At 33.5% G+C, this 21,097-nt stretch overlaps 1 protein-coding gene across 3 annotated transcripts in view; it reads right to left on the bottom strand.

Annotated features, from left to right (window-relative positions):
• The window catches only part of LOC113523102 (glutamate receptor-interacting protein 2), a 465,085-nt gene that overhangs the window by 84,204 nt on the left and 359,784 nt on the right, over positions 1–21,097 (bottom strand). Inside the window, exon 1 of one of the 3 annotated variants that reach the window (XM_052894836.1) lies at positions 11,863–12,553. The exons of the other annotated variants lie outside the window; for them this stretch is intronic. Coding sequence (XP_052750796.1) covers positions 11,863–11,995 — 133 coding nt within the window. The 5' untranslated portion in view covers positions 11,996–12,553. Of the gene's footprint in view, positions 1–11,862; positions 12,554–21,097 lie in introns of those variants that run through there. 3 annotated transcript variants of the gene reach the window in all.

Here is a 21,097-nt window from a genome sequence, read left to right on the forward strand (position 1 = left end):
TAGTTAGTCGATTAGAATTATTTTGTTTAATTCCGCTATCATTAGTAAGCGTTATTATTATTATTTAGCAGCGATTATTAATTTGCCTGAAGATGTCTCGTTTAGTGGTAAAACACATATCGCAACATGTGCGAGGACTTAATAACGGTCGGAGATTTAATACTAATATGGAAATTTTGTAGGACTTCTACTAATAATAATAATAGTCAATTCTCCAATATTAGCAGTCGCACGCTTAATGATAATAGCGGAAATAAACAAAGTAATTCTATTAATTATTTTTAAAAATATTATTTTTGATTCTTCCCTCCAATTCGGAATACAATTTTAACTGCGAAGAATGGGTAATTCAGCTGTTGCTTTATTCAAAAGTAGAGTTTTACAAACAATATTAGAGTCAAGAAACAAGCACATATCAAGTGACCTTAAATAAGTAGCAAGAAATCAGTGAGCACTAAATAATGATGATCTTCTTCATATGGTAAGAGACCCAATATTGGGGTGTTGATGGTTTATTTAATAGGATGGAAATGAAAGGGCAATCCCGCCTGTGCTATCAGCATACGCTGGCAGGGTACCAATGAGAGATGATAGGATGAAATTAAGTCAGTCGGTGGGGTGAATTTTCAGCGTACAGAAGAATAATACCTGAGTACTCAGGAACGGTAACACATGGTGGGTATCATGGGCGAAACAGTATACTCTGTTATATTCATGGTATTGCTCATGTTTATAGGCGACGGTTACCACTTTCCATCAGATGGGCCGTCAGCTTGTTTGGCATTCTAAGTTGTATAAAAAAAAATTGTGACGAATTCACAGAAGTTAACCATAATGGATTCCAAGGTAGACAACACGCAGGTGGACTTGATATTGCTATCAATACAGCTATTAGAACTCATTACTAATACTCCCCTCTTGACGTTAATTGTTTATTATGGTATGGTGTCATGACAAACAAAATGAACTTCAAGGGTCGTCCCTAATGTGTGTAGGTCTTGAATACGGGGTCAGTTAAAGGAACAATATATGTTCCCGCAGTATTATCCTATTCTTTTACGATGCCAAGTTCGTAAACCGACAATAAACGTAAGATTCCAAGAGGCCGGTCAATTGAATAATTTATTTACTAAACCCTTTTTTTATTTTTGGGTCCCGTGAGTCTGGAGGATAGTTTAGGCCTGTATCAAAAATGTATTTACGATTACGTCCGTAATTTGATGTTCAAAGACATTTCTTTGTTATGTTCAATTATTTTGAACAACTATCTTGAAATGTTGCAATTAACCCCCCCACTCCCTCCCTCTTCCTACCTCCTCATCGATAAAAACTTCAAATTAGATTTTGATATCGACCAGACTCGAACTCGCGACCTTTTCGGTTTGTAAGTCACTGCTGAACATAAGCCTCTCCCATAATGGGGTTTTGCCAATAGTTGTCATTTTTTTTATACAACTTATAATGGCAAACAAGCTGACGGCCCACCTGAGGGAAAGTGGTAACCGTAACCTATAGATATGAGCAGTACCATGGACATAACAAAATATATACTGTTTCGTCCATGATACCCCCCACGCGTTGCCATTCCTGAGGACTCAGGTGTTATTCCTCTGTACCCTGTAAATTCACGCCATATCCCACCCATCAAACCGAAACACAGCCATGCAAACACAACTGCTTCACGGTTGAAACACGAATGGGACAGAGGTACCCAAGCAATCGACTTTTGTATAAAGTCTCCCTCTGTCATGCTTGGCAGGCTGGTTGACAACCGCAGTTAGGCTTTGGTGATATTTTAAAAGGAGCGCTGCTGCTCATCTTTCTACCATTATGTTTCCTTAGTTATCTCTAACGATACCTACGACAAGGAAAGGTAGGCCATTCTATGCCGGGACGACATCACATTTAAGTAAGTCAATGGTATACTACTAGATTATTATGTGCACCTTCAGGATTTCTCGTGAAGAATAATATAAGCGTCACAGTGTATTCTATAACGTTCATTTTTTTATTTTTTTTTATTGTACACAAAAAATTACAACATATAATATATATAAAATAAAGATGTACAACAGGCGAGATTAACTCTGTAAGAGTTCTCTTCCAGCAAACCCTGAGTGGAAAGGAGCATTAATTATTAGCGGGCAGTATGCGTACAATAATAGAAGGAAACATTATAGATGTCTCTATTAAAAAAATAATAAATATGTTGACATACATATATAAGTAACTCATACAATTAAAATCAAAATAAATACATATCTGTATACAATAATACATATACATATATACATAAACATAAAATATTTCTTTATATACAAAATACGTACATATACATACATAGACATAATAAATTGGTACTGTTCACGTCTATAGGCTGGGATTACCTTGTTCCATCAGGTGGTCTATTACCTTATTTCCATTCTAAGTGGCACAAAAAAAACCACACGTAAGACAGTATAAAAATCCAATTAAACAGTATGTTACCGGAATACTGGAAAACCCCCGTAATACGTTCTCATGGGATCGAAATCCATTCAGGCTTTTATTTATGCACGATTGGGTAATTGACACCCAAACTTTATATTGGAATTTTACCCTTCTGGGAGTTAATTTTCTAAACTCTCTACAGCTTAATAATATTATAATTTTATTTTGATTGATCTTTATTACGTAACGCTCGGATTGGCTAAGAGAGAGAGAGGAACAAATTCAGTATAAAGAATATTGTAGTTTTTTAACAATAAGTTTTGTAAAAAAAACTATATGATTATGTTATATCTTTTATAATTTAAAAAAAAAATTAGCACTGGCTGAATAGGGAAGTATCTATAGTTAGTAAAAAAAATAGAAAGAAAAATAGATAGAAAGACAAAAAAAGTACAGAATGCGTATATACAAAAATCTGCTGTATCGTTAAAAGCAATCTTTTACAGACAACCTGGCATAAATAGCACATAAAAACAGTAAGAAAGGTAGATGGCGTTAGTCAGACACAGTAAATACCAAAAAGTAACCTAATAAAATTCATATTATTTTTAATATCATTTATATAAAAATATCACTAAATTATATAAACATACGTATGTTAATATATTAAACAGATCAAGGTAAATCACCCATAGTAACATTCAAAGCAAATTAGAGGCAAAAAGTTATTTATTTAACTTTGTTTAAAATTAAATCAATATTTGAATCCTGTAAATTGATATAAACAATAAAAAAAAAAAAAAAAAACCAAGCTAAATCCGAAATATATGTACAATTTTAAGATTTTACAGCTACACGCCCGTACTCTACGACAGCGTCGAATTTTATTTCGCAACAGAAAAAATTGGGAATTGGGATATTTGCCAAGTCAGCGGGATATGATTGCTGGTTTAGAGGTTTGAAATAAAAAAAAAAGATATCGTTCCATGTTCGACACAGTTGTAGTATTAACGGATGGCTTTTATGTCGTAGGTTGTTAGTATGTTTGGATGTTCTGAACTCTGATTAATAAACAGCATACCAGATAACCACATTCGCTAATTTTCAACTGACTTAACTGACTTAACTTTTTTAACCGACTTGCTGGGGTACCTCTGTCCCATTCGTGTTTCAACCGTGAAGCAGTTGTGTTTGCATGGCTGTGTTTCGGTTTGAAGGGTGGGATATGGTTACGCGGACGAAGCTGCGTGTAAAAGTTTATAGTTTTATAAGTATAACTACTATAATACATAACACAAAAGTACAATATTATTAAGATTTAAATGCTTAACTAAATTTAAAAGAACGAGATAACTAAAAATGGGAATGAGTTATTTTTATAAATGCGAAGAGAATGAATAATTGTATCCTCCCAACTTAGCTGTGATTTACTTACGTAAAGTAGTGGATGTCTGGACGTCTTTCAGTAGTTTAACGGCAAAAATAAAGCTGTTTAAATAGTTCCAGTTGCTTTTAGTTTAATTTACTTTAACATTATGAAATAAATAAAAATATTATTTCGTATTCTGTTTAAATTTAAAAGTGTTATTTAAATTGTAAACGAATTTACTGAACGTTGTACGCATGAATTAGAATATGATGTATGAGAAGGATAGAAGTATAAGCAAAGAATGGGACGTAAGATTTGAATTTCGAACGCGACGATGTGTGGTTTGGGGGTCTACTGTGAAATCTTATTACGAAGTTTCGGACCCAAATTTCGTGCGTACGACGAAATGTGAACAATATCGAAATTAGGTCAAAAGATAGATAGAGATACTGTGTTTGACATAAATTCCATAATAATATGTTTGAGCGATCTTAATTGTACTATTTTGATAGTATTTAATATATATCTTAATATTTTAAGTATCAGGCGTTTTTTCGGCCCCGAAATATTGAAAAATAAAAATTAGGCTCCCTATAAACAATATTTTTTTTAATATACGAATTTTTTTATTTTATTTATTTATTTAACAAATAAATAGATCATGTCTCGAAATACTTTATTTCTGGTCCTTCGGACCGGATAATTAAATAATAAACATTTGTATAAGTTAATTTATAGTTGTACTGAATATATTAGGTATTCTGAATTTGTTACACGTTTGAAAGCCGTTAAAATCGAATGTGGTCATAAAAAATTTACGCAATCGTAAAATCGGCATTCGAGTAGCTTTGTTGTCGATAAAGTCCTTTATTAAATACACCATTGTAAGTGTCATAAAATTTTGTTTTATATTACGATTCGATAGACAATTCGTTGATTACTTATTAGGCTAAAAATATTTAAATAAAAATAAATAATCGTAACAATTTGATAAAAGAAAATGTAAATCTTTATATACTAATACGTTATAAATACATTTTTAGAAATAATTTATAATGTTTTCAATACGATTTGTAAATAAATAAAGAAGCAAAAGCCAGAAAATATGTATGTTCAATGTTCACCGTACAAGCTTCGTTCGAAATTAGTTGATACTACGTAGTATACCCAACGGTACTTGTCTATTTTATTTAATACAAATAGGTAATTAAACACTCTTCACCACGTACTAATGACTTGTAAAAGGGTTTGATTGCAAAATAAACGTTTAGTATTACCATTCGTATTGAATAGTTACGTTGCCCGTTAAACTTTCTGTTAGAGAACTTTGTTGAAAAAAATCTCGAAGCTTTGATGGTAGATTTTTAAAAAATAATGATTTTCAAATGTACTTGAATAAAGAATCATTTTATTTCTTTTTAATTAAAATTCAGTAACTAAATAAGTGTGTGGCCCGACATAGAATGGACCACTCCTTACTATCCCGTGGATGTCGTAAGAGGCAACTATGGGAGGGCGAAAGATGGACAGCAGCGTCCGTCTTAAAACGTCTCTAAAAGCCTAACTGCGGTTGCCAACCCGCCTGCCAAATGTGGCAACTACTGGCAAAACTCTCCTTATGGGGAAAGCAGCAGTGGAGAGTTAACGGCTAAAATAACAATAATAATAAACCAAATAAGGGTAATAAAGAGGAAAACAAAGGCCACATAGTAAATCAGGATTATTGGCACGGAGGGTCGAAGTATTTGATCTTGTAGAGGTGTCGATGCGAGAAACTAGGCGAACTATAAAATCGGTTAGGAAAATTTACTTGAACAAACCGGAGGCTTAGTGCGCACGTGCCTAGATGGCGCGTTAGTCACGGGTCAAGTGGCCCGCCTTGGTGTTTTGAGGGCTCGCTTCAAACACGGACTGTTTACATAACAATAAAGTTATTTTTCATTATTACCGTTTTTGTTTAAGATTTCATTCACCGACTTAAAAAAAAGGATGAGGGTTTCAAATCGATTCATGGTATCCGTTAACAATTAAAAACAAAAATAAAAGAAAGATAGAATAAATTTATTCAAAGAATCATGCGACTCACACAGTAGCGTAAAAACAAGAACAAAAGAAAAAAACATTAGTATACAATATAAAAAAAAACGTCTCCCGTTTTCTATTCAAATGAAGTCTAAATTTAAAAATATGCAGGTATGTGTAAATGTGTACTCGTGTGCGTGTGTGTATCGCCACGCTCTGTGAAGTAGGTCCGTGCTAAGCGTATTGCTGCAGCGCTTGGGGCGCTACTGATGACAAACAAACATACTTTCACATTTATAATATTAGTAATGATAACGATAAGGACCCTATAAGTTTTGCCTTATTATATTTTCATAGAACTATAGAGAACGAACTATGTACATATAACACTACAATTCTATTCAAAGTCCACGATGCTCCACTGTACAGCAATGATCTCCCTCTACTCCTTCCAAAACTGTTTCATAATAATAATGTTTTGTAAAATATAAAAAAAATATAAATTTTTATTGTTTTTTTTTTTTCACAATACATATGAACCGGAAATCCTATCAAGCGCCAACAATCAACACCATCAATCTTTTACGTTTTCACGTAATGCATTACGTTTGTAAAAATACAACTTCGTTTGTTTTCTAGTGATCCATCACTCACACGTAGTTTTACAGAAAAGTAATCAATCAGACTCCCATTTCACTGATATTTTCCCATGAAGACTTTGAATAGTATTAAATTAAAATATTTATTAAAAAGGTGCAAAACTTATAAGACAAAATAAATATAGAAGTTAAAAAGGAATCATTCATAACTATTCATCAGGCCAAATTGTATGAAAAAGTTGACACGCGTTTCTCTAAGCATTTGTATGGAGACACTATATCTGTATAATCTAAGAGCTGAATCTATTAGCAGTTACAACACGCAACGGCAGACGCATTTCTCAGAGTTTCCATCCGGCATATTTACCAATTTAAAAAAGTCCCCGTCATAACTTCCTCCAGAAGACGTCGCGTGGCGAATGTCCAAAGAGTCCATAATTAAGGTCAGCCTACTTTACGCAATACTCTAAATATATCCGGCCCTCTCAATGGGAGAGCTTCGACGTCTGACAGACGGTAACAGATACCGTGTGGTTTAAAATCAAAGAAATCCCTGTGTGCGTTTAGATATTGGTAATGCTATATAATTGGTTAATGCTGAATTGAATGTTTCAATTGATGAGTTTATATGATTGAAGTTTAGTGTAGATTCTTTATGGGCAGTGAATGTAAGGTGCCATTATGCCACTCGAGTTTTAGATGCCAAGTCGATTTTGTAATTTGGTTCCGGTTTGAAAAAAGGGATCATTATCATTATTAGCCTTTAACTGTCCATAGTTGAAAATAGGTCTCGTCCATAAAGCCGGATTTGGTCACTAGTTGCCACGCTTGGCAGGTGGGTTGGTAATTGCCGTTAGGCTTTGGTGATGTTTTCAGAGGGACGCTGCTTTCCAATTCTCGCCTATTAAATTCTCTTAGACGCCTCTTAGGACATCCATTGGAAAGGAAGGGACATCAGTAGTTGCAGAGAATGGAATTGTACTACGTTAGTTCTCAAGATGAAGCTGTTCGTGTCCATAAGCGATGATTACTACTTTCTATCGTAAAGGTAAAATGTAAATACAATTTAGAATCCATTTTACATTTTGCTACTGTTAATAATTTAATGATATCATTATAAATATAAACGGTAACGGAAACCTTATCGTTTTGGCCATTACACCTTCATTAATACTTAATAACCTCATAATATTCTACTATTGGACGTAAGACACTTTTAGTTGAGGTTTGATATTAGTTATTACCACATTAGCCAAGGATTTGGAATAAGATTTCACTTCGAAGATTCTTTCTCTTGCACAAGCGTTCTTTTAGTCGCCCTTCATGACGTTTTGTGTACGAAAAAGACGTTGTACTCGTATTTGAAAAAAAGGCCTATCATATATTCAGTATAGTTACAGATCACCATGTCTCAGGTTATAGTGCTTTGCTATTTACCTTTCTTAGTATTCCTGTTTCTTCCATCACCTTTTATGACATCCTGGTAATAAAACAAGTAGCATACATTTTTCCATCAATCTCTATCATCATTCGAGTTACGTGTAAAACTATAATGTTACCCACATTATAACAAAGGTTTTCTACGAATCGCACCTCAACTATGTGAAGCTTGTCGCTGGTCGGAATAGGAAGTCCTTGTTTACGGCTGCAACAGATATACTGGTATGCACCTTACAATTGGTTGTCCAAACACCACAGTGTACGTATGCTGTCCCAATAAAACAGATTTTGTTTACAAACTGTACTATTTATAACCGTCCAGATCTAGTTCAGAGACGTTAATTACAAACTTGATGTTAAATTTATGGTGGCATTTGTTTTCAGGTTAAAGAGACCAGTGATTAAAGGGATACACACAATGTAAACGGAGCATGTAAACAAAAGATTGCACGAACAAAAGTAAGAAAAGGTTTACCTTTTGCAATCAAAAATTTTGTACTGACATAATTACTTAATACAATCTTTGGCAAAAGAGAAATAAGTTTTTATGATACTATTTTTATTATACATGTTCAGTTTTAATATTTTTTATCAACCGACTTCTAAAAAGAAGAAGATGTTTATTTCGATTGTATTGCTTTTATATTTTTTACCTTATAAGTTCTTTTTTTGTCTATTTGGTTCTGGCATAGGATAGCCCGCCCCTTTCTTTCCCCTGATTGGTATAAAAGGCGACTAAGGGAACTTAATGGTCAAGGGCTGGACAGCAGTGTCTCTTTTAAAATACCACTAAAGCCTAACTGCGGTTGTCAACCCACCTGCCAAGCATGACAACTACTAGTAAAACTCCTCTTCTGGGAAAGGATTATGTTCAGCACTATTTTAAAGTAAATTATTTGTAAAAAAATCTTTTAGAAGCAAATTTAGATAGACGGATTTTTTAGTCCAGATTTGAGATGAAGTTTAGATAGATCAGTTCGATATAAATTCATATTACAGTATACCATGAGTACATGCTAAAAACAGTCGAGCATTTACTGAATTTATATTGTATCACAAAATAGCTCAGTTATATTTTACACTTGACGTAAATACCCTTTACGGTACGAAGCCCATTGTATTTGCTTGCTTTCTCATTAGTGTTTGATGCAAATTAATATTTCTCTATGTTAGCAACGTCGAAATATCTGTCGCTATGCTCCAATTTAAAGTAATATTATATGCTTTACTGATATTATTAAAATAATTAAAATATTAAATGTGTTTGCAACTTCGTCGCTATAGTTGTCGAAATTAACGCTTAAAGACAATGGTTGTGTATTATTTTTAAAACTTATGTCCATTTTTTAATGATGTCTATGTTTAATGGAAAATTTTATGAAAGATTATAATATATGTTTTTTTTTTGTGCAAGGTGAGACGCTTTGAAGCAAAGCGCCGTACACCCCCTGAAGAAGACTTCCGAATAGAGTCGAAAAAATTGTCAGAAATGACCAATATAGTAAGTTCATAAAATTTCTCTTTAGATATTGAAAATAAATAGTCATCCATTTATTCATATATTAGTACATTACTGCAGCGGCCAGCAACTGAGGCACTGATGGACAAACGTGCAAATGTGGGCCGAGGCGTAGCCGAGGAACACATACGTGAGTCTATCAATGCCTAGTTGTGGCCAAGACTTGTATAGTACTTTTCTCAAACAATGCGCGGAAATCAAAAACACAATTTTACTTTTTAAGTTCAATGACGAATAACGAACATTAATAATTTTACGCGCCATAATGTTCCTTTGTTTTTTTTTCAATAAATAACTTTCAGCAGTTAACGGCTGATATCTTAATGATGATGAAGGATATCACAGTACAATTTGATTTTGCTCTGCAAAAAAGATTTCCATCGTGACAAAATTACACTTTTTTCCAGAATTATTGCAACATTTCATGTGTCATTTTCAAAGTATGTTTGTTATTGTCGAGTGTGTTTGCATAATACACTTTATGGCCTTATGCTTTAAGCTTATTTTTATACGAGAGTAAAATGCGAGAATAAATGCCGTTTCAGTTCACGTACATTTATTTTGCTGATGATAGATTTTGCTCATTAAATTTTCACTGTGTTCAACAGGGCACTCTTTTTTTATTATAAATTTATGATGTTATGATTCGTGTAGAGACATACGGATAAACAAACACAATTGACAACAATGTAACAGATTATTAAAAGTATTGTTTTTTTTTTATGTGTGAAAATGGAATGGTAGGCCTATGCTATTTGTATACACTGGCGGGGCACCAGTGATAGATTATAGGTGAGAATCAATCAGTTGGTCCATTGTAAAGAATTGGACAAGAATTAAGTAGGATGGTTATCAGGAGGAACCGCGTGGAGGTCGACTTGATAGAATATATTGCTAGCATGAAGGTTTTTTCTAATGGATGATAATGGAATGGTGACCCCGCCTGCGCTAACGGTATACACTGGCGCTAACGGTATATCAGTGAGGGATGACAGGTGATAATGAAATAGCAAGTCAGTTGGCGAATCGTGATAAATACACCTGGAATTTAGCACGATGATTTACAGGAGCGACCATGTGGAGGTCGACCTTATAGGGTGGCAATGGAACTGGTAATCTACATTACTAACAATCCTTTCCTCCCTGAAGGTATTGTTAGGTCTGTATATCCAGTAAATAATATGTCATAGTTATATATTTATATAACTATATTTTTATAATACTATATATGTATAGTTCCACATTAATTTCATGATAAAGCCTGTGGTTAAATTAGTCCAATTGTAGACACAAGATATTGCACAGAAATTGAATTATTTAAACTAGCTCATTGCGCGCTACTTCGCACGCGTGGAATTCAAAAGTAGCAAAATTTGCTAAAAATTAAAAAGTTCTTTTTAATTAGAATTTATAGAATTATAATACGTTTTAGACACTATGGTTTTTTCTGATGCTGGTCTTTCCCTTGTATCAGAGTAGTTCTCTGTCCGATATTATTTATTATTATAATATATATGTGTATGTGTGTACGTGTGTGCCTGTGCGTGATTGCGTGTGTGCGTGTGCGTGTGCGCGCGCGCGTGTGTGTGTGTGTGCATGTGCGTGTATAATGTAACTATTTGTAGATAATATGAGTATTATATTAAACGTATATTATTATTAAATTACTGTTTTTATTTAATATTGTTTTATTTATATTTTCTGTTATTCCTGTCTACGGTCGACTGGTAGATAACGCCATATATTCACCATTTACACTACAATATTGAAGTTTATAAATAAATAAAACTAATGAAATAGACAAAAATTGAAAAAGGAATATTGCATTGGTTTGGCCATTTAGAGAGAATGGACATTTAGGAAGAAAGAATTACAAAAGAGATTTTTGTAATTCTGAGAGAGAGGCCGCCCTAGACAGGCGTATCTTGACTTAATAGGCGACGTGCTGAAGAAGGGCCAAATTAAAAGTACCCGTAACCGGCGAGCGTGTATGAAAAGGTTGATGAATGTGGAAGAAGAGAAAGAGGTTTGTTTGAGTCGAAGCATTTGGCGTTCCATTGTTTCTGCATACCCTAATGGGAGACAGGCGTGACAGATATGTATGTATGTAAACCCATGTACAAGTATCCTTTTTGCATGTAAAATTAAATTAATAATAAGCTAATGAACTACTTGTATACTCGACTAATAACATGTTAGATATGAGCATGTCGTTACAGAGGCAGTAATAACATATCACAGACGACTCCGAGATTGATACAGGAATAATCCTACACTCGACTTCACCGAGGCAGATTTGTACCGCTTTAATTTGCTAGAAGTACACACGCCCTAGTCTATCCGGGGCGAACGATCTCCATGCATCCCATTACCAGAAACATCTAATTCCGGAGTTAGGTACGTACAAACAGTCGAACGGGCCGCACCTCATTAAGTTCTGTTTATTTTCGCATAAACAAACATAAGCCGAATAACGAACTTACGTCTTTGATGGCGTTTCGCCCGCGACAGTGTAGGGGTTTTAGGTGGTTTAGTTTTGACACTTCTATAGCAGTACAGGGGCTCCTCCTTTGCCCCTTTCTGTTTCAACAACGGCAGCTTCAGGTTGGTAAACATTTCCACTGTACATCACTGAGCGCACTGCACTTCACACGTCCTGTGTTTTGTCATAATCGATCCATTGATATGGCCACGCGACGGAACGTGCGCGCGCGCCGCGCTTTCACGATTCTATGGGTTGTTTTGTGTGCACGCGCCCGTGTAAATATAGATCGGCGTATACTAACGCCGCGCTCGTTTTAATATCTAAATTAATAAATAAAACCCGATACAAATATTACCGGTAATAAAACGTAAATAGTGCAGTGTACACAGACGCGCGTTTTATCTTGGCTTGATCGATCGTTCTCGTTTAATTTGAAAGTTGCACACGCGTGTCAAATGAGTTTACATTCAAACTACACACGTACATACTTTGAGATTGCGAAACAAATTATTAATTTACAGGGAAATGATCTTTGTGTATTGAGAATCGAGATTGAAGTTACGATGATAAGATTAAACGATGCTTCTTTGAAGCCTCTAATTCGGCATGCTCCATTGAGACTATTTGTCGCAAATGAAAGCAAACTTTGTAAACGGAGCGAATAGATTCAATGTCAAATGAGATCTGAATAAAATAACACGAGGGCTCTACACAAAGTGGATCTTCCACGAAGTGTGGAAAAACAAACTGAAAATAATCACGAAGCGGGCGACTCACAAACGGAAACCGACGCGAGACGAAAATAGACGAATAGAAATGTTTTTTTTTATATACAATAACTTGTATATTATATACTGAAGATATTTATAGTTAAGACTAATATTTTATATGTAGATATTAAATGAAAGTTTTAGTGTTTGAAATAATTCTACACCTAATTCGTCATACTCGTGAACGAGTGCTTCTAGTAGGAACTGGTCTGTTCAAGAATACAGTAATTGATTATAGCTTGGTAGCTCTTTTTTGTTCACTTTTATAAATACGATGTTTGTGATAGTCATTTTATCCATTCATAATTGTTTTATTGTAAACTTAATTTGTAGTTTTGTTTTTTTTTTTTTATGAGTGAAAATGGTATGGTAATCCAGTCCGCACAAACGGGATACGCTGGCGGAGCACCAGTGAAGGGTGATAGATGAGAATGAAAACAGGCCAGTTAGCCCATCATGATGAATTCATCAGGAATTAACCATGATAGTTTCCAGGGAGAACCGCGAGGAGGTCGACCTGGTTGGGTATATTGCTAGCAATGGGATTCTCAGTCTCCATTACTAACAATCCCTTCCCCCCCCAATAAATTCAGTTATCGCTTGGTATGATGATGACGATGAAGTATTAAGGACTTAGATATAACGTTTGAAATTATTTATTCGCTAAAAAGTAATGAATAATAATTTAACGGAAATATTTGTTTAAAATATTGATTCTCCAATTCAATTAAAATATTTATAAAAGATATTAGAGTAAAAATATCGTTTCTCTTATCCATTAAAAATCATCACCTTTCTACTCAATTATAGGCATAATTGGGATAAGGGTAGGAAGGTTATTCATATTACAAAATGTATATGCTTATTGGTTTTACGGCCGACCACCTGCCTGACGTCAACCCTCCTTGTAAAAATTAAATACATCAATTAAAAATACAAAAAAAAAATCTTTTATACAACTTACAATGGCAAACAAGCTGACGGCCCACCTGATGGAAAGTGGTAACCGTCGCCTATAGACATGAGCAGTACCATGGACATAACTGAGTATACTGTTTCGCCCATGATACCCCCCATGCGTTGCCATTCCTGAGGACTCGGGTGTTATTCCTTCTTCTTTCGGGTGTTTGTACCCTGCAAATTCACGCCATATCCCACCTTTCAAACCGAAACACAACTATGCAAACACAACTGCTTCACGGTAGAAACACGAATGGGACAGAGGTACCCAAGCAGTCGATAAAATTATATTAAAAATATTATTTAGGTTCCTTTAAGTTCTTAACTACCATATTAATTAAATATGTTACCCTCCGTCAGCTTGGTTTCCTTAGTATAATAAAAATATACAAAAAAAAATCAAAACTTTAATCCTCAGGAATGGCAACTCATGAAGGACATCATTGGTGACATAGTGTATTTTATTATATCCATAGTATTATTAATATCTATACACGACGGTTACTACTTTATATCAGTAGGCTCTCAGCTTGTTTGCCATTCTAAACCACATAAAAAAAATCAAATATTTAAATATCGAACATGACCACAGTCCGAACCAAACGCGCAATTGGAAGTTTCAGTAGTTCAAACTAGCACAATACACAGTACTTCGGCAATAACGAGACAGCATTAGGCTCTCGTTAAGTGCGTAATTAAAGCGTACCGCACGTACGGGCCGAGTCCATTTTCGGTCTCCCCAGTCTGTTAGTACCTGCCCCCAGTAGTCAGTGTTAAAATATGAAACATACAGATAGAAAATGTGGAACCGACTGGAGATATTAAATACATAATTTTTTATTAATTCATTCATGTTTCTACAGTGAAGCAATTGTGTCTGCATGGCTGTGTTTCGGTTTGAAGGGTTCCCACCCTACAAACCGAATGAACTATGGCAACGAATTTACAGGGTACAGAGGAATAACACCTGGTGCTAGTTAGTAGTGAGCAGTACTGTGGACATAACAGAGTATGCTGTTTCGCCCATGATCCCCCCCATACTTTGCCATTCCTGAGAATTTCTTTCTAAATCCAGCCTTTCGCTGTTCACTAATAAACATAGGCCTCTGCCTATTGGAGTGTGTTCACCATAATAAAAAAAATCCATCGAATCGACCTGTTGCAAGTGAAAATTTTGCAATCTAGGTCTTATTCGCTTAATTAGGGGGGGGGGGTTGTTAGTAATGGAGAGATTAGTCCTCATTGCTACCAATATATCCTATTAGGTCGACCTTCACGCGGTTTCTCCTGGAAACTATCGTGACTAACTTATCGTTGAATTCGTCACGATTAGTTAACTGACCTGCCTTTTCGTCCTCATCTATCACCTCTCACTGGTACCCCGCCAGTGTATACCGATAGCGCAGGCGAGGGTTACCATGCCTTTTTCACCCATTAAAAAAACACTTAATTCGTTTAATTATTTAAACGTGAAATACGAGATAGCATCCCGTGTGTTTGCACAATGTAGCACCTTCCGACATTGGCCGGCATTAACTTAGTTCGACCACGTTATTATACAGGGTGGCCGTTATGTTCCGGATAATGAAACAACCTTAATGTCCGGATGCTCAGCAGTTAAAGTGGAAGACAACAGAAATTAAGCCTTATTGTTTGTGCATAAGCAAGCTATTAAATTTTTTAATCACATAAGGGAAATGTTAATATTAATTTATGTATTGGGTGACCCTAATATAATTCTTAGTAATATTAAAAATGTCAAAGTGAGTTTGTTTGTTACATCTTATCACCTCAATAATTTTACTAATCACCATAAAATTTGGCATATACGTACTACCTGCATATGAGATGGAGAAGGACAATTTAACTGAGTTTTTGTTTTATTGGATGATAATGGAATGGTAACCCCGCCTGTGCTATCGGTATACACTGGTGGAGCACCAGTGAAGGATGATAGATGAGGATGAAGCAGGTCAGTTAGCCCATCCTGACGAATTCCACTAGAATTAACCACGATGGTTTCCAGGGGGAACCGCGTGGAGGTCGACCTGATAGGGTATATTGCAAGCAATGGGACTACTAAATCCCCATTACTAACAATCCCTTCTTCCCTTGCCGGTAATGGGTTATTCTGGTGATAATGTTGGTAGTTTATTAGTTTTTCGGAGGGAAAGGATTGTTAGTAACTAAAATTTGATAGCAGTATACCACGTACAGTCGATCTGTATGAGGTACTTGGAAACTACGATTACTTTCCAGTGAATTCTTAATAAAATGAACAAATCAGTCATTTCACAGCAACGTGCAAACTGCAACTCTTAACTGTCGTTCCTCATTGGTATTCCGCCAGCAGCCAATAGCGCAGGTAGTATTACATTTCTATTTTTGACTGACTTCAAAAAATAGGAGATTCTCAATTTTTTTAATTTTTTTTTTGTTATCTCATAACTTCATCAGTTATAAACCGAGATAGAATATACTTTCAGATTGGTTTATTAAATTTTTTCCAAAATCTAGATATTAGTTTAGTTTCTGAATTAAAATAACCGGTTTTGACCCAATTAAAGACGGTTTATTTCGTGGAATGCAATCTTAAATTATCATTTATTAAATAAAAAGACAGGAAAGAAAGGCTCAAAGGAAGTTATCTAACCTCTGATATCAGTCCTCAGGGCTAAGCTATACTACTGCTATAATCATAGATTAACAGTTTATATCGCTCAATACTATCTAGTAGCCCTCAAATGTAGATTGCGTTTCGACAATTGAACAGCGTATTTAAGTAACGATAGATAATTCAGGTCTTCATTCCAAAAAAAATATTGGTGAACAATACAGTATTTCATGTAGGTTTTATTTATAATTTTATTTTAAGGATAGTCTTTTATTAGGCATATAGTTAATAACAAGAAGTGTCATTTTCAACACACCATCCAATAATCTTAACTCTTCAGATTAATTCCAAAACTAGAGCTGTTTCTATGCCATCAGAGCATAGTAAATCACTGAACCAAATCCTGGGAGACAAGTTTAATTAACTCCTAGAAAGTTATTACGTTGGAAAGCATATCACAAACCTAGTAACACGAAATGGAATTATTACATGTCTTATAGCTGGATATTTACACTTGATCCTAGAATTTAGGATAGATAGAAAGGATACAAGAATATTCTACTTCGTTCAAAAATAGCAGCTTCAATTTTGGCCCAACATATAGTTTAACGGCGAGCTGTTTCTTAGATAAATTATATTTATAGTAATTATAAATATATAATATTTATATAATTCGGAAAATTACGCTACACCTTCTTATCCGAAATACCTCAAAGTTCGAAGACGAAGGTCTTCAACCAGTGCGTGTCGCCAGTGATGATCTACGGACCCGAAACATAGTTCTACATAGTTGGCAATATACAGAAGTTCCAAGTTACTCAGCGAGCTATGGAGAGGGATATGCTTGGAGTTTCTTTGTATGATAGAATCTACAACGAGGATATCCGAAAAATAACTAAAGTGGCCAACATAGCCTAAAAAATAAGCAAGCTGAAGTGGTAATGGGTTGGTCACATAGCTCGAAGAAACGACAAACGATAACCAATGGGTAAAAAAAGGTTAAAAAATTTAAATTAGGAATTGTTTGAAATGATGCTTATAGCCACCTTTTATCATCCCACCGCTCACTTTTCGACAGGGAATTCATCTTCATACGCTTGAACCTAAATGGTCACGTATAATATGATTTCAAAGGAATTTTCTTCTGCAAACACTCAGCCTATGGAATGAGCTCCCTACCCAGGTTTTTCCTACAGAGGGGTTCTTCAAAAAGGATATATTATAGATTTTATCAGGGTCGGCAATGCTAGTGTTGCGGCCGGTCTATGGGCTACAGTAGCTGTTTACCATCAGACGGGATGTATGCTTGTTTACTACCTTCGGGGTATACAAAGAAAAAATATATAACGAGCAATTATATGTATAAAGAATTTAATTTGTACCGAGAAATTACAAATGTTTAAATTGATATCGGACCAACGTAGATTTTTAAACAAAAAAACTCAAACATTTTATCAATTTCAAAAAGAATGACGGTAATCGTACCAGTATTAAAGGCGTAATTTACGCAATTAATTACATGAGTACAAATAAAAATACAAACGAGACGAAACCCTAAAATGAGTTCAACGATTGTCATGACAGCTGTCATGAAGTGCATATCAGCTCTAACATATTTTATTATTTTAATTTAATTTGGGACAGTATTAATCGTTATAATTTATTTAAATCGTAGAAAGTAGTGTAAATATTTAGTGACACTGTTATTTTAATATAATATACAAGTAATACATAATTATAAAGACAATTAAATTTGACCAACAAACTCATGAAGTGAAACAGTATTTTTTTTTTTTTCATTTATAAGTAACAAATATCAGAATAAAGTGAGTGCGACTTACTTCTTAATAAAATAATAAGCCAAGGTTTACAAAATATAGGTGATATAGACTGCATAATATATTAAACATAAATTGTGGTTCACTAAAAGTTACAGAAATTGAATGTGGGTATTAATAGAAATTTATGAAAATTTTAACGAACAAAATCTAAGTTCAGTTAACATATAATCCATAATTTCGAATCAACAAGTAACTGCGATTGTGGTACACTGGTTTCAAGCACGGTTTGAATGACTCTTGCGTAAGTGTCTGCGATCGGTTCCTGCCAACGAAATTCACTTTTTGTATGTAAAAAAAATTAAGTTAGCGAATCTGTACTATAGACAAATGGATCAGACGAATTATATTACAATGAGGCGTACTAAAAGAATTGTATCGAGTTTATCAGAAAGTTCTACATCTGAGTCAACAGAATCTATTTATTCAACAAAAAGTCTGCCTGATTTATCTACTCGTGATGACATCGTAGACGACCTAAAAATAGAAATAAATAATCTTAAAACCCAGTTAGAAACTGCAAAAGCCGAAATAGATGATTTGTTAATAGAAAATAGTACTTTGAAAAAACAATTGTCAAAACAAAATTATAAAATTACACACCTCACAAAAATATACTCGAGTTCATCGAGTATTAAAAAGAAAAGAGGGGATGTTAAGAAAGATGAAACAGTCAAATTACAAAAGAAAAGACTTTTTGATTTAAAAAATCATAGTTATAATGAAATAGAACATCCAGATTTTGAATTATCAATTAATACAGAAAACCAGACTGACATAGAAAATATTGACTCAAACCGTAATTCAGACGACAATTCTCAACCTAATAAGAAGACAATATTACAGAAAACAACGAGTATACCACAAAAAACAGACGACAAAGAGAACATAAATTCTTGGAAAAAAAGTGATTTTACTAATCAAACAAATATTCCCAAAATGTTAATAACTGGTTCGCAGCAATGTACAGGTCTAGCATCAAAACTTATTTATTCAAGATTGGAATCTGGTTACCAAAAATATCAAATTTATTCTATTATAAAGCCAAATGCTTTATGTCAAGATATAATTCAAGAATGTTATCAGATCGAAGATTCAAAAGACAATTATATTATTTTATGTGCCGGAGAAAATGACAAGAATCCGACAAAAGTAATGATTGAATTTGTAAATTTATTGACAAGGTTTAAGAATATAAAGATAATTGTATTGGGAATAAACAGTAGCAAGTTTTTAAATGAATATATGTTAAACACACTTATTTCAAATGTATGTAGAAATTTTCAAAATTGTCAGTTTCTAAAAGTAGACAATAAGGGTGGCAAAAGAAAATTCCTTTCGGAACTGTGTTTAAAACTTAATGTTATTGTTGATTTCGAATTTTACAAAAAACACTATTTATGCTATAATAAAATAAAAAGTCGTATATTACCTAAAAAAGCCAGCTCTAACGATTTTAAAAAGCCCCATAAAGGTACTATACCTTACTACTTTCCTAGTGTAAGTAAACATAGCTCAATATATGAGAATAATCTAAAAAATGGTAACAATTATTTTCCTCCGAAAAATGAAGGAAATGAGCTTTTTCGTAAATAATAAAAAAGATCCAACTACATTAACATTGTTCCATCAGAATATAGCAGGACTTATAAATAAACTAGACATGTTAGAGTTGTGTTTAAATGAATTAAAGGAAAAGGATATATTCCCTGATATTGTTTGCTTATCGGAAACTTTTGTTAGAAATGGAGATGAAAATAATATTGTCTTAAATAATTTTAAATTGGCTACTTCTTTTTCTCGATTAAATGAAAAACGCGGTGGGGTATGTATTCTTTTAAAAAGATATATAGAATATAAACACATTCCATTTCTTAATGATCTCTCAATTGAAAAATATTTTGAATGTTGTGGAGTAGAAATACCATTATGGAACTGCATTGTTATCTGTATATACAAAATACCTGGTACTAATAATAATGTATTTTTTGAAAATTTTGAAAATATATTACACAAAATATCTTTTAGAAGCAACAAAAAAATTATTATTGCAGGGGATATTAATATTAATACTCTTATAAATGACAAAAATTCTTGCTATTTAAAGGAAGTTCTTCTTAATTATAATTTACAAATGCATATAAATAACCCTACAAGACATAACACGTGCATAGATCACATTTTTAGCAATATTTCATCAGCTGAAGGTAGGGTTCATGAACTTTTCTTGTCAGATCATAATACGGGTCAAACTTTGACATTTAAATTACATATTCAAAAACCTATACTACGTTATCATTATATAATTAAAAGAGACTTTAATGAAGACAATATACGAAAATTCATAGATGTCTTAAGTAGTTTATCTTGGATAGAAGTGTTAAGTGAAACAAACATAAATAATGCATTTGATTCATTTCATGACATGTTCTGTTTAATGTATAATCTTTGCTTTCCAATACAAAGAGTCAAAATAAAGGAAAGAAGTAATAAAGTAAAATGGATCACAAAGGGAATAAAACTATCATGTATATATAAAAGAAAACTCAGATATAATATTTATAAAAAAAATAAAGGCTACAATAAAAAACAATATTTAAAATATGCAAAAATGTTAAACAAATGTATTAATTGTTCAAAAAGAATAAATAACAGTAGATTTATTAAATATTCAAGGAATAAATGCAAGGCTACTTGGGATGTAATAAGTAGAAAGGAATGTAATATTATAAACAGACAAGACATAAGATGCATTGAGGTCGAAAATAAAAAAATAAACAACCCTCAAGAAATTGCTAATGCATTCAACGACTACTTTATCTCTATCACTGGTATAAATACATCAAAAAGTTATAATCAACATAAAAGTATAAAAAATTTATGTTCATCCATATTTATAATACCTTGCAGTGAAGATGAAATAATAAAAGTAATAAAGTCCTTGAAAAATACTCGCTCGGTGGGATTTGATGATATTTCAACACTTATATTAAAATTGGTTGCTCAAAAAATTGCACCGGTGTTGACTTATCTTATAAATTCTTCTTTTAC

This window comes from Galleria mellonella, unplaced genomic scaffold (genome assembly GCF_026898425.1).
Source record: "Galleria mellonella isolate WM207_F2 unplaced genomic scaffold, CSIRO_AGI_GalMel_v1 utg117, whole genome shotgun sequence".
In the NCBI taxonomy this organism is placed as follows: Eukaryota; Metazoa; Arthropoda; class Insecta; order Lepidoptera; family Pyralidae; genus Galleria; species Galleria mellonella.